Source organism: Erithacus rubecula (assembly GCF_903797595.1).
Source record: "Erithacus rubecula genome assembly, chromosome: 8".
In the NCBI taxonomy this organism is placed as follows: domain Eukaryota; kingdom Metazoa; phylum Chordata; class Aves; order Passeriformes; family Muscicapidae; genus Erithacus; species Erithacus rubecula.
In genome coordinates this window covers 9,832,954-9,844,171 of record NC_136659.1, presented here as the reverse complement: position 1 = coordinate 9,844,171, position 11,218 = coordinate 9,832,954, and the positions used below count along the sequence as shown (strand labels likewise).

At 35.9% G+C, this 11,218-nt stretch overlaps 1 protein-coding gene across 1 annotated transcript; it reads left to right on the top strand.

Annotated features, from left to right (window-relative positions):
- The first annotated feature begins 5,902 nt into the window (after positions 1 to 5,902).
- On the top strand, positions 5,903 to 11,043 carry LOC306804624 (uncharacterized protein C2orf66). The gene is made up of 3 exons (XM_079311446.1): positions 5,903 to 8,665; positions 9,565 to 9,765; positions 10,753 to 11,043. Exons 1-2 carry the CDS (start codon positions 8,543 to 8,545, stop codon positions 9,745 to 9,747), a joined length of 306 nt encoding a protein of 101 aa, XP_079167572.1. The 5' UTR covers positions 5,903 to 8,542; the 3' UTR covers positions 9,748 to 9,765; positions 10,753 to 11,043.
- The last annotated feature ends 175 nt before the right edge of the window (positions 11,044 to 11,218 follow it).

Here is an 11,218-nt window from a genome sequence, read left to right as displayed (position 1 = left end):
ATAGGTGTTCAGACATAGAAGAATAGCATTGTACTTGCAAATGGCTGTGAATGAAAGATGGTGGCATCAGGGCTGGCAAAGGGCTGTGAAATGTGTAGGGGTCTGATTTATGTGGAAGATAGTTTTCCTTGTCTTTCATGGTCCATTTTACTCTATTTTACTTCTGGTTTTGTTTTGCCACCTTAACAGGCTTATTCTGCATGAATCCCTTTGTTGGAACTGCTGGAAACCAAACAGACTCAATATTTAGTATCTTTAGCTTTCAAAATATGTCATAAAGTGAAACGACTGAATGGCAGCAGCATAGGATAACACCAATTTTTTTTCATTTAATGATTTTTTTTTTTTAGCTGGAGTTCTATTGATGATTGTTAGCACTCTTCATAAAATAAGTTCCAGAATCTTGTGTATATTCCTGCCTGATTTTCAAGTTGGAGGTAGGAATAGATATAATCCTGAGATCTCAGATGACAAGAGTTTCACATCTCCCTCAATACTCTTTTCCCAGAGAGAGTTTATCCTTACTGGGAAAAGGAGAAGTCTTACTGCTATTTTGAATTTAAATGCATTGTGTGCCATTTAATAGATTTAATCTGTTGTCAGGGATATGCATCTGGACTATGCAGTGATTGTGAACTGGACAACTTCAGCTGTTTGGCAGATTAGGAATCTAATCCCAATTAGATTTGCTATATAACCAATGGATGGTAATAGGATTAGAACAAGTCTTAGAATTCATCCCATTCTAAGAGAGGATGAATTATCCTACCTGTCATTCTGAAAAGGACTAGATTTTGTAACAGTCTGAGATTGTTTTTCAGGTAAAATACAGTGACTGTTTGTAGTTGTTGATTGTTTGTCTGTAGTTCTGCCACTGCTCAGAGTTACTGTTTCAGCAGAAATGCAGAATAACCCAATATATATATATATAAACTGTTAATTGCATATATAAGGTGATGTAAATATTACTGAAATATCCTTTATTATGAGTGGGCTGCATTTATAAAACAGCTTTTGGCAAATACATCATAATGTCTCTTGCTACCTTTAATTGCATTAAAATTCCTCTTTATTCTTCAAATTTTAGATTATCTAGGCTATGTGGGAGGAGATCAAGGCAGAGATTTTAAGGGTTTAGACCTCAGGATGCATTCAAAATAAGAATTATTTATGTGGCTCTAATGCAAATTTATTTTATATGCTATCAGAAACAGAATGAGGAAACAGGGTAAGAATTTAAAATACTAAATGCCTCTAACTTTTGGTACAGCAGAATCTTTATTTGACAGGGAAATATTTAATGAGAAGCTTTTAGTGTTAGCTTCATACCCTGAAATTACTATTGAAGTCTATAATCTTTTCTCCTTGATGTCATCAAACATTTTCCTCACAGTCTCATCATGCTGCAATGACACGTGTAGCTAATACTTCACAGAAAGTCTCTAGGTGTCTGATAAGGAAAAACTCACATCTTCACTGGAATTACTAAATGTACCTTGGAACTGAGTGAATTAATATTGTCCAAAAGCTAATCTTTTTATTTGTGATTTAAAAGTGGGTCACATTTCAGCATCTTGTTGAAAGAGGATTGGTTTGGGTGGGTTTTGGTGGGAAGTTTCTTTGTATGCTTTATTTCCAAGAAATGCGTTAACTGGAATTTAGGTTAACATTGTTTCTGACATTCAGAGTTCTACCCTGATTTTGGTTTTGAGTGATCTTATTCATGTAGCAAATAATTCCTTAACATTAATTTGTTATGTTTCAAAACAAATAGATGAATAACAACAAAACCCTAAGCAGTGCAGAAATAATACACTGTAGAAGGCATAGAGACTGCTGGTTGATCTAAGTGCATTTTTCATCTATATAACATAATTGGGCTAACTTTAAAGTCAGTGATTAGTAAAATAAAATGTATTGACATTAAACCTCAAAAGCATTGCATATGTCAGTGTTTGATACATCCCATTTTCTGTGTTTGCCAGTAACAAGTGATGAACTCACTTGGTGTTTTTCTGAAATCTGATAAATCTGACACATCTGACAGCACAAAGTCCATAATGTAGCTATTAATAAATGTAAACATTTGAGAAACTTTCATTTGAATCAAGTTTATTTCAATACAGAGTTGAGTGTGTTAAGACATTTGTTTTATTTATACTGAGCTAAAACCAGCCATTTACTGTTCTTTAATACTCTGAGCTCTGAAAATATTTTTGGAAATGGTTGTAGAGTCTGTACAGAATTGTGCTGTTATTCTAAGTCACTTAGCTACTAGAAAATTTTTAGTTGTAAAGTAGACTGAATTCTTAATGCTTACTTTCTATTTAATGTTTTAATGGCAATTGCTTTTCACTTATTTTGCAGCTTTGACTTTTCACATCTCTTTTTTTTTTTTTTTTCTGGGAGATAATCAGTGTAGCTTTTGTAAGCATTTAGTACTGTAAAATACACAATTTTCATCACTACTTACTTAAGGGGAACATACTTGTGTAACCAAAGCTACATACTGGTGTTAAATAGCCTCTAGAAAACATGTGGCAATGAAGGACAATTCAAAATTAATCCAATTTTCATTTTAAAGCACAAATTCTACCTTTTTTAAGAACCAGAACTTTAAACTAGAATATTAGAATCCATAAAGTCTTTAAAAATGTGAAAACCTTTTGCAAAGACTATACTTTCTGATTTCTGATTTTTATTTATGTAAGAATGTGTTAAAATTTTAATCAACTTATGTATCCTCAAACTCAAGTAAAAAGTACATACTTTGTCTTATTAGTAGACACTGCTGCTTTAAATAATTAATTTTAAGCATTTAGAGAGAAAATTCCACAGCTCTTACTTAAGCAAATCTGCCCAGCCCTCAATTTTTCAGGTGTCTAAACACCTAACTGCCTCAATTATGTGCTTATTGCCTTGTAGGATGAAAACCTGAGCTGTGATATTTTGATTTTCATTTTCTTTCTTCATTCTTAAATGTAGCCAGATTTTGCTGCTCATTCTGTCATAAATTTTGCAAGTATGGCCTCTCTACAGTTACTGGCAAGATGTACTCTGGATTCTGTAGGAATGTGTGGTGTCAGAGCTGAGTTTGTCTCTAAAAAAACAGGAGTAGTGACATCATAATTTTTGTTATTTGTGGCACATGATTGCAGGTTCTCCTTCCACATGCAGCTCTCTTATGGCTGGCAGTGTCACTGCCCTGTAGTGCCAAGCAGGATGTTCCCAGAACAGTGGGAACTCTCACTGACCTGGGAGGAAGTGCAGCAGCTCTGTCCTTTAGACTTTGTTGAAATACCAGCCAAGACTATTTTCCCCCCTCCAAATTAAATAATTTCAGGGTATATCTAAGTATCAAATGTGCAAGTGTGTTGATGATTATTTTTACAAGAGGCTAAGTGCATTATTTTGGGATAAATTCAGGTTTCAGTATTTTCCACCTCCTTTACACTGAGTTTGGAAACAGCATTTGAGACTGCAGCACCTGACAGCTGGAATATTTTGCAGAAGTCTACAGGCAGTAGACAGGATACATATAATTTGAGTGTCAGACCAAAACTGAAATGTGAAATTCCTCACTGTGACTTTACACTTGTAGCTTTCTAGAGAAAAAAAAAATATATACTGTGCCTTAAACCAGTAAATGAATACACTCTAACTGTAGCCTGTGGGCTTCATAGCCTTATATTTGATTTTTATGTTGACCAAAAATACTTGTGTGGATCATACTGAAACTTGATTTGGGGAAAACACTTTAAAAATTATTTTGACCCTACTTAGAGAAATGAAGATTTATGACAAGTACAGCATATTCTTGTTTGGAATCACACCAACCAAAGTCAGAAAGCTTTAGCTAACCTGAATTTTTCAAGCCTTTCTGTTGTGACCAAAAGAAAAATAAGGAAGGAAAACTAGTCACAGTTATCTGTCTCAGCTTTGAAGTCTGTGTGTCAAATTATTTTTAAACATTTTGTTCTTTATTCCTCAAAAAAAAAAAAATCCTCTTACTGTAGTTTAAGCAAAATACTCTATTTTAGCCCTTGAATAGCAAAATCTCCACCAGTGTGAGAAGAAAACTAGACAGGGGTTGTATTGATTGTTTGTGTTAAGGCTCCAGAAGTTTTGAATACTAAATTTTACTTTTTAGGAAAAATATTCATTTGTAAACCCCTGAAAATTCACATGTAGATTCTCTTTTTTGGAGAAAAAAAGTTTGTACTTTTTTTCCCCCCCCATTCATTAAAGAAAACTAGAAATACTTAAAATCTTAAAATCTTGTTAAAATATAGTAGAAGGAGTTCTTATGTATATTTTTTTAATACAAAGAGCTCAGGAAAAGCCACCTGGCTTTTCTTTTTTGTCTCTAGAGTATTCTTTGTGTGTTTTGAACAAACCCCCCCAAATTCTGACATCCCCCCTCCCACATTAGGACCACATAGCACTGAACCTTGGAAAGTGATGCCACCTCAGAGTTTATTATTGTGCTGTGGATATTTAGACATGCACACAACGACTGCACATCAGCTGGTCACAGCTGCTTTGAAACAATACACAGCCAAGTTATAAAAAACCTCCTTTCACTAAGCACCAGCTTCAGTCTGGGTGCCACAGTGCTGCTGCTGCTGTGACTCAACACAGAACACACAGTCTTTGTGTCTTCCCTGCTGCTGCCTTCAGTTTGCTGGCTTCAGACTTTCTAAAATTCATTCCAGTCACCTCACTTTATTTTGTGATGATGTTTCAGCCATTGGTGATTTTTTTAGCCACTGGAATATTCTAGCATTGAAATCATTGAGAAGGTAGAGCTACCTTTCAGGCCTTTATGTATGATGACAACTCGAGAAAAACTGTGTAACTTGTTTCCCCACTGAGCTTTTAATTGTTTTTTCAAGCACAAAGACAGAATAATGTTTGCCAAAATACCTGGCTTGGGGGACTAGTGGGGAGGGAAGGATTTGTTGGTTGTAAAAGGACTTAAAACTTTGAAGGAAAAATATGTAATTTTGGGAAAAATCTTATAACTTCTCAAGTAATCTGTCTTAGAAGTTTTTAACTCCTCCTCCATTTTCAGTTCTTACGTAGCTACTGTAAATCTGTTGTACGTGGATCTTGCTCTTAATATTTACAGGTTTTTAGAGATGTTGGTAAGGTCTTATCTATAAATGTTTGCATAACTCTATAGCAAATTATTGTGCTTATAAAAATGTTTATAATAAGGTTCTTACAGATCATGCCATATATCATAAACCTTGGCAAGGTCCTTGCCTTGTGAGATGCTGAGGAAACCTTGGAGAAGATGTATCTTCAGATAATGTTGTAATTGCTGGAAGATAAAATCTCATAGTCTTTAAAAACTGTATTTAAATACTTTTTTGTTGTAATTGAGGGCAGCTTGATTGGGAGATACTCTGGGATGTTTCCTGTTTTGTTTAGTGGTTTCCCTGGCTGCAGTGTGTACTTCTATTTTTTTTTTTTTTGTCTCTCTTTTTACCCAAATGTTTATGACTTAAAGTACATTGTATAGCAAATCCCCTGCTAAAGAAACACTTCTGTATATTTTTGTATGATACTCCAACGTGCTTGCATTGGTACAAATGGTTGTAATTCACAAAAAGTGCCACTTCCTAGTGCTGCTCTGTGGAGTGTTGTGTTACCTGTACTGCTGTTGTACAAACCTGCTGATGAGTGTTGTGAGCAATGTTTGCCTTTGGTCTTGGCTCAGGTACTCATGTGGAGCAGTTTGGTGCTTCTCCTTGTAATACTTGGGATTCTAAGCAGAAAATAAAAGTAGTAAACAAAAGCCTTGTGGTTGGAGCAGTGCTTTAACAGGTGCTTCTTTCACACCTCAAGCAGTAAAGATAGTACAGGATGAAACTTGGCTCAGTATCTGAACTCCAACACCCCAGGCTTCATGAAGGGGGAATGCAATAAAATTCAAAGTATTTGCTGAATAATACAATTTATGTAGAGCATCATTTGTATAAAACTTGTTTTCAGCTAAACTAGTATATTTTAAATTTTTACCTTTTAGAGATGAATTGCATGGAACTGAGCAAGCAATGCTCATAGCATTGCCTTTTCATCTTCATGGCAATTGAATTCAAACATACATGAACTTTACTTGCTGTGCCAGAAAGGTTAGGTAATTAGTATAGACACTTTGAAAAGATTTGATTTATTGAAGATGGTTATCAAGAAAACCTGATGCTTAAATTTGGGTGCATTAAAAAGCCAGCACCCTGACATCTGGCTTTGACAGGATTTGTTAAGATTAGCTACTGTCCCCAGAAACAAGGATGTAATTTAATTCAGTCAGTGTAAGTATACCAATAGTATTTTAATATGAATGTGTTCTGCTTATACTTGACTTTTTCTGAAGGAAAGAATTGAAATTACTAAAAAAAGACCAACCCACACATTAAAATGAGCACTAGGTCTAAACAGACTTTTTTTGCTCCAACAGTTTCTCAAAGCTTTAGCTCAGGAAGCAACAATAAGGATGTGTAAGGATTTTTTTTAGACAGCTCACAGAAAATACATGCTAATTGAATCTCTTGCCTATCTGCATGCTTCATTAGTCACCCAAATTGCCTGCATTCCTCCAGTAATAAAGCTTGTTTCATATTTGTAGGTAACTTTGGTATGTTCGACTAGCTGAATATACTGCATATCCCCAGTTCTTTGTAAAGAAATCAAATAAATAAATTAATTGGGGGGGGGGGAGGGGGGGGAAGAGGTAGAAGAAAACTGCCATCTCTTCTGGATTTTTTTGGCTTTTTCCCCCTCTTTCCAAAGGAACTAGAACCTTATCCCAAACTGTAAATCTTGCCTTTTCCCCTTTGTCATTTTCTCTACAGCAGCATATTTCTAGTTCTAGCTGAAATAAATACCTTACCTAGAAGATCAACAAAGACAGTTCCCTTATGCTGGGACCAGCCTTTTCAAGTTATTCTGATGCTACTGCTTTATTTTTGATGAGCCCACTATCTGGAAGCTGTGTTATGAAACATAATTCATGGAGTTTGATGGATTTTCTTTTGTGTGTGTACGATTTTTTAAAAAATCCAAATATGCAGAATAATAAACAAGCTGGATAAATTGTCTTGAATTTTTATATTCTACTGTAAGCTTGAAAATAACACTGCTAGGATTGTATTTACTGTATTGCTAATGAAGTTTGGATGTCCAAGACTTCACCTTTCTGGAAGAGAGTGGTGGTAGGTTTTTAGTTTGCTCTCAAAATTTAAACCAAAGAAAAATGTAAAGCTTGTAGTCAGACATAACCATCTGTACTCTGGAGTAAAGTGATGGTAAAATATTTTTAATTTTAATGTGTCTGTTTAGGGATATATTTGATGTGATACTAAATAATGTATCATCTATATAGTGAAGAGTGCAGTGAATTAATAAACAAAAAAATTGATCAGCTTTGATATGAGGAATGCTATGCACTAGGGTCAAGGTAAATTAGCAGAGTCCTCCTTGCAGCCTTTGTCTTAGTTTCTAGTGTGACAGGAGGATATTAACTGCTGATAAAATCAGGACAGGAAAGCAGTGCTTCCATTAAAATGCTACGTTTTGGATATTGAAGCAGACATTACTTTTTCCTCTCTTTTTCCAGCATCAAGAAAGTGATCCATATCATATTTGCTTGAAAACCATTAGTCACCATTCTAGAGATATAGCTAATTACTTTTAACTAAAAATAATATTTTGATAAAGCTGTGTTGTTTCTCCTGGGAATTGTTTTAAACTTCCTACATGCCTACTACCAATTTTCTGCAATACGGCTTGGGAGGAATTTGTACTGCACTGTTCAATAGCAACAGGTCTGAAGAGTATCAAGGATGAAATTCTCAAGGGTCTTTATGTCATGGTTGGAAATGGAATCATTACTGTATTTTTGAACTCCTGCTAACGTCATTGACACCCACCTACAGTCAACTAGAAATATAAGTGCAGAGATCAGGTTGTTCACAGATTACGAGGAGACCAACCAAGAAGGGGCAAGCCAAAGCCAAATTCCCTGGTAAGCTCTATTTTAAAGAATGTGAGAGGGAGAATTCCTTTTCTCCCCCTGAGTCAAGCTGTGAAATGGATCTTTAGTATGTTAAACCAGGTCTGTATTAAATACCATTGCACTTATTATTATATGTTGTAAAACTTAACTCTCTCTCTGGATCTTGAGCCATATTTTTGCATTTTCCTTGGAGCACACAGTTCTGGTGCTGTATTAGCCACTGAAGGTGGCTGTATTTAATAAATGTGAACTTACAAATGTAGTATTTTGTGTTGAGTGTTTTATTGGTCCCTCAAAAGAGAGACCAGTGTCTAGAAATAGCTTTGGTTTGGGAAACACTTGTTTAGAGTAGTTTGTCCTTTCAAATACCTTAGTACTATGAAAACAGAGTTGATAGTACATGGATGTAATCTGCAGTGGGCAGACTTGATTCACGTGATCTGTGTGTTCCCAGTGACAGCTCTGTAGCCTTTAAGGAGTCTGTCTGTTTGTCCTTCTTAGAGTCTGGTCATCTCCAGCATGAGGAAAGTGCTGCTCCTGGGTCTGTATGTAGTAGTGGCTGTGAGAGGATTGGCAAAGGGTGCTCCTTTCCAACCAGAAGACAAATGGAAGCCTCTTGATGACCCCAGAAACAGAGACCTGGTAAGGAAATGTTTCAAGAAAGAGAGCTGAAGTTCTGTGTGGTTTTTTATTTTCCATGAAAAGACTCCTTATAATCTAAATTTAAAGGCAAGAGGGTCCCATTAGATGTAATGCCAGGAACTGTGCACTTTGCATAGTCAATAACTATTTCTCAGTCAAGATGTGCCTCTTAACTGAAGAGACATTCTCAGAGCACAGAAGTGCATTAAACTTCCTTGTATATCCATCCAGCAGCTTTTGTTTTTAAAAAATTATTTTGATTATACAGGCACTTGTTTTATGAAACAGAAGAGGAATGTTTACTATGTTCCTTTCAAATGTGTGCTCTGATTGCATGTTGTTTCATCTCATGGAAGTACAAATAAGTTTGCATCTGACAGTTACAAAAATACCACTCAGAGAACGTTTCCACAATTCTAAAGATTTGTGAAGGAAAAGAATTGGTTTCCCATAATTTTTCCTCAGTGTTTTAAGAAGCTTTAGTTAGCTTTAGTTTCTCTTTTGAAGTGATTGCAAGAGGGACAGTTGTAAGTTCAAATCAATTGCCTGTTGTTGCTGACTCTTACTGAAATGTTTGCAGAACTGTCCTGTTTGCTCTCAGCAGGGCTTTGGATGTGTCTGTTTTACAAGGGCTGCACACCTTCTTTACATCAGAGCCCCTGAGGTGCAGTGGGGATCATAAGTGAGCAGCAAACACTCACTGGTCTTCATATAACATGTACATGGCATGGATGGAGTGGGCATGTCTGAATTAGGTTGCCTACACTATATCAGGTTATGATCAGAATAGAGGATTTTATCCCACAGAGGAACAAATATTACATCTAATTTGTGTCAGTAGAAATAATTAATCTCCATCAGTCATGCTCTATTTATTTTCACATCCTCAATATGCTCAGTTTTTCAGAACACTCCAGGCTTACTTCTCGGGCAGGGGTCTCGATCTCAGGAAGTTTCCTGCTACTTTCACTGTGAACAATGAAGGACCAAGGCCTGTCATGTTCTACTCAGATCCTGTGGCTTCTGCATTTGCAGATTATGAGGAAAGGAAAAAATCTTTTCAGAACTATTTCAAAGGCTGAAAGATTCTGCTGATGAAGGTAAAAGAGGATTCCTTGTCCTGTAACATGGTTATATGTAACCAAGGAAGATTCTGAGATCCAAAAGCAACTTATTTTCAGAAGGAATTAAAAAGGTGGTACCTTAACCCTTGCCTGAAGTGGGTTTTAAAACTCTCAAGACAGAGATTTATGAAATAATTACTACTTAGATAAAATAACACATGGTGCTCATGCAGAACTATATACACCATGATTTTTTGTTTATTCTTTTTTTCTCCCCTCCTTCATATGGAGAAGTCTAAAAATGTACAGTTGATAGGGGATGCAGGTTTTATATAATGAATTGAAAAAAATAAATTCTAAATAGAGATTAATGGTTTCTTGTGATATATGTGTATTAAGAAAATTAATTTAGACATAAGTTATTGCACTAAAAACATGCATTATCTTTTAAATTCACAGTAATTTTTTTCTTCTGGCTTACAAATAGTTGCGAATTCCAGTATGACTTAAATAATTTTGGTAATTTACTCAGTATCTTAAAGTGCTTAAGTTGGAATCAATATTTAATTTAGGATTTTAAGCTCTGTCCTGTTCTCAGCCTCCTTAACCCCTTTTCTCTTTGTAATCAAAATCAAAGCTCCATTATTCTTATTATCATGAACCATAAAAAAGACTGCACTCAAATTTTAATAATAAATTCTCTTTTTTTGCTGCATTTTTATGTCAGAAAAAAAAAGGAAGCACCACAGAATGTGTATTTTGTGCCTGGGAAAAAAATGAAAAGGGAATTCAGAAGGGATGCTCTGCTATAAATCATAGCAGCAGTGAGAAAATGACTGGTGGATGTTCTTTGTCCTGTGTAATTCAGGATGGTCCTGGTAGTTCTTTCAGTGTTCAGAACTGTTTTGTGGGAGCAGAGGTTCAGACAGTGTTTTCCTGTCTTGATTTGGATCATACCTTGGTTGCATATGGCTATTTCTGTATTTCCCTCACATATTTGTATTTTTTTTTTTACTTTTTCAGGTGTTGATTTCAGAACTCCATACCAAGTGGAAACCTTCACAGCAAAATGTTACTGCTTTGAATTTTTTAACTGTTACTTGACAATTCAAAATTTTCTTCACTGTCACTTTTTCTGCCAATGGAATCTGGTGTCCTGCTGTAGTGAGCATTATTCTGTCTCTTGACAATTGTGTGCTCTTCGGCTGCTGCAGTTTGTGAGCAGAATTGTGCTTAAGTGTGAATAAATGAGGAGTGCAACAGCGTGCATTTAACTTCTGCCACGTGTCTTTGTTCAAAGCCGGTAAAGAAACGTTGCCTTTCACTTTATTAGAACGAGATGCCCCAAGTTGTTCTGTGCCAATTTTCCAGATTCTCTTTGGGTACAGCGCCTTTCTCGGTGGCGCTCTGTGCCTCACCCCCGCCCCGCACGCCCATTCCTGCCCCTGCGCTGCTCGGGGTGCCACCACCACTCTGTGCAGGGAGTTTT

Bases quoted from the DNA above. Each gene is read 5' to 3' on its own strand.
- LOC306804624 (XM_079311446.1), top strand. From the start codon at position 8,543: ATGAGGAAAGTGCTGCTCCTGGGTCTGTATGTAGTAGTGGCTGTGAGA. The intron at 8,666-9,564 runs GTAAGGAAATGT...CAATATGCTCAG, and splicing joins ACCCCAGAAACAGAGACCTG to TTTTTCAGAACACTCCAGGC.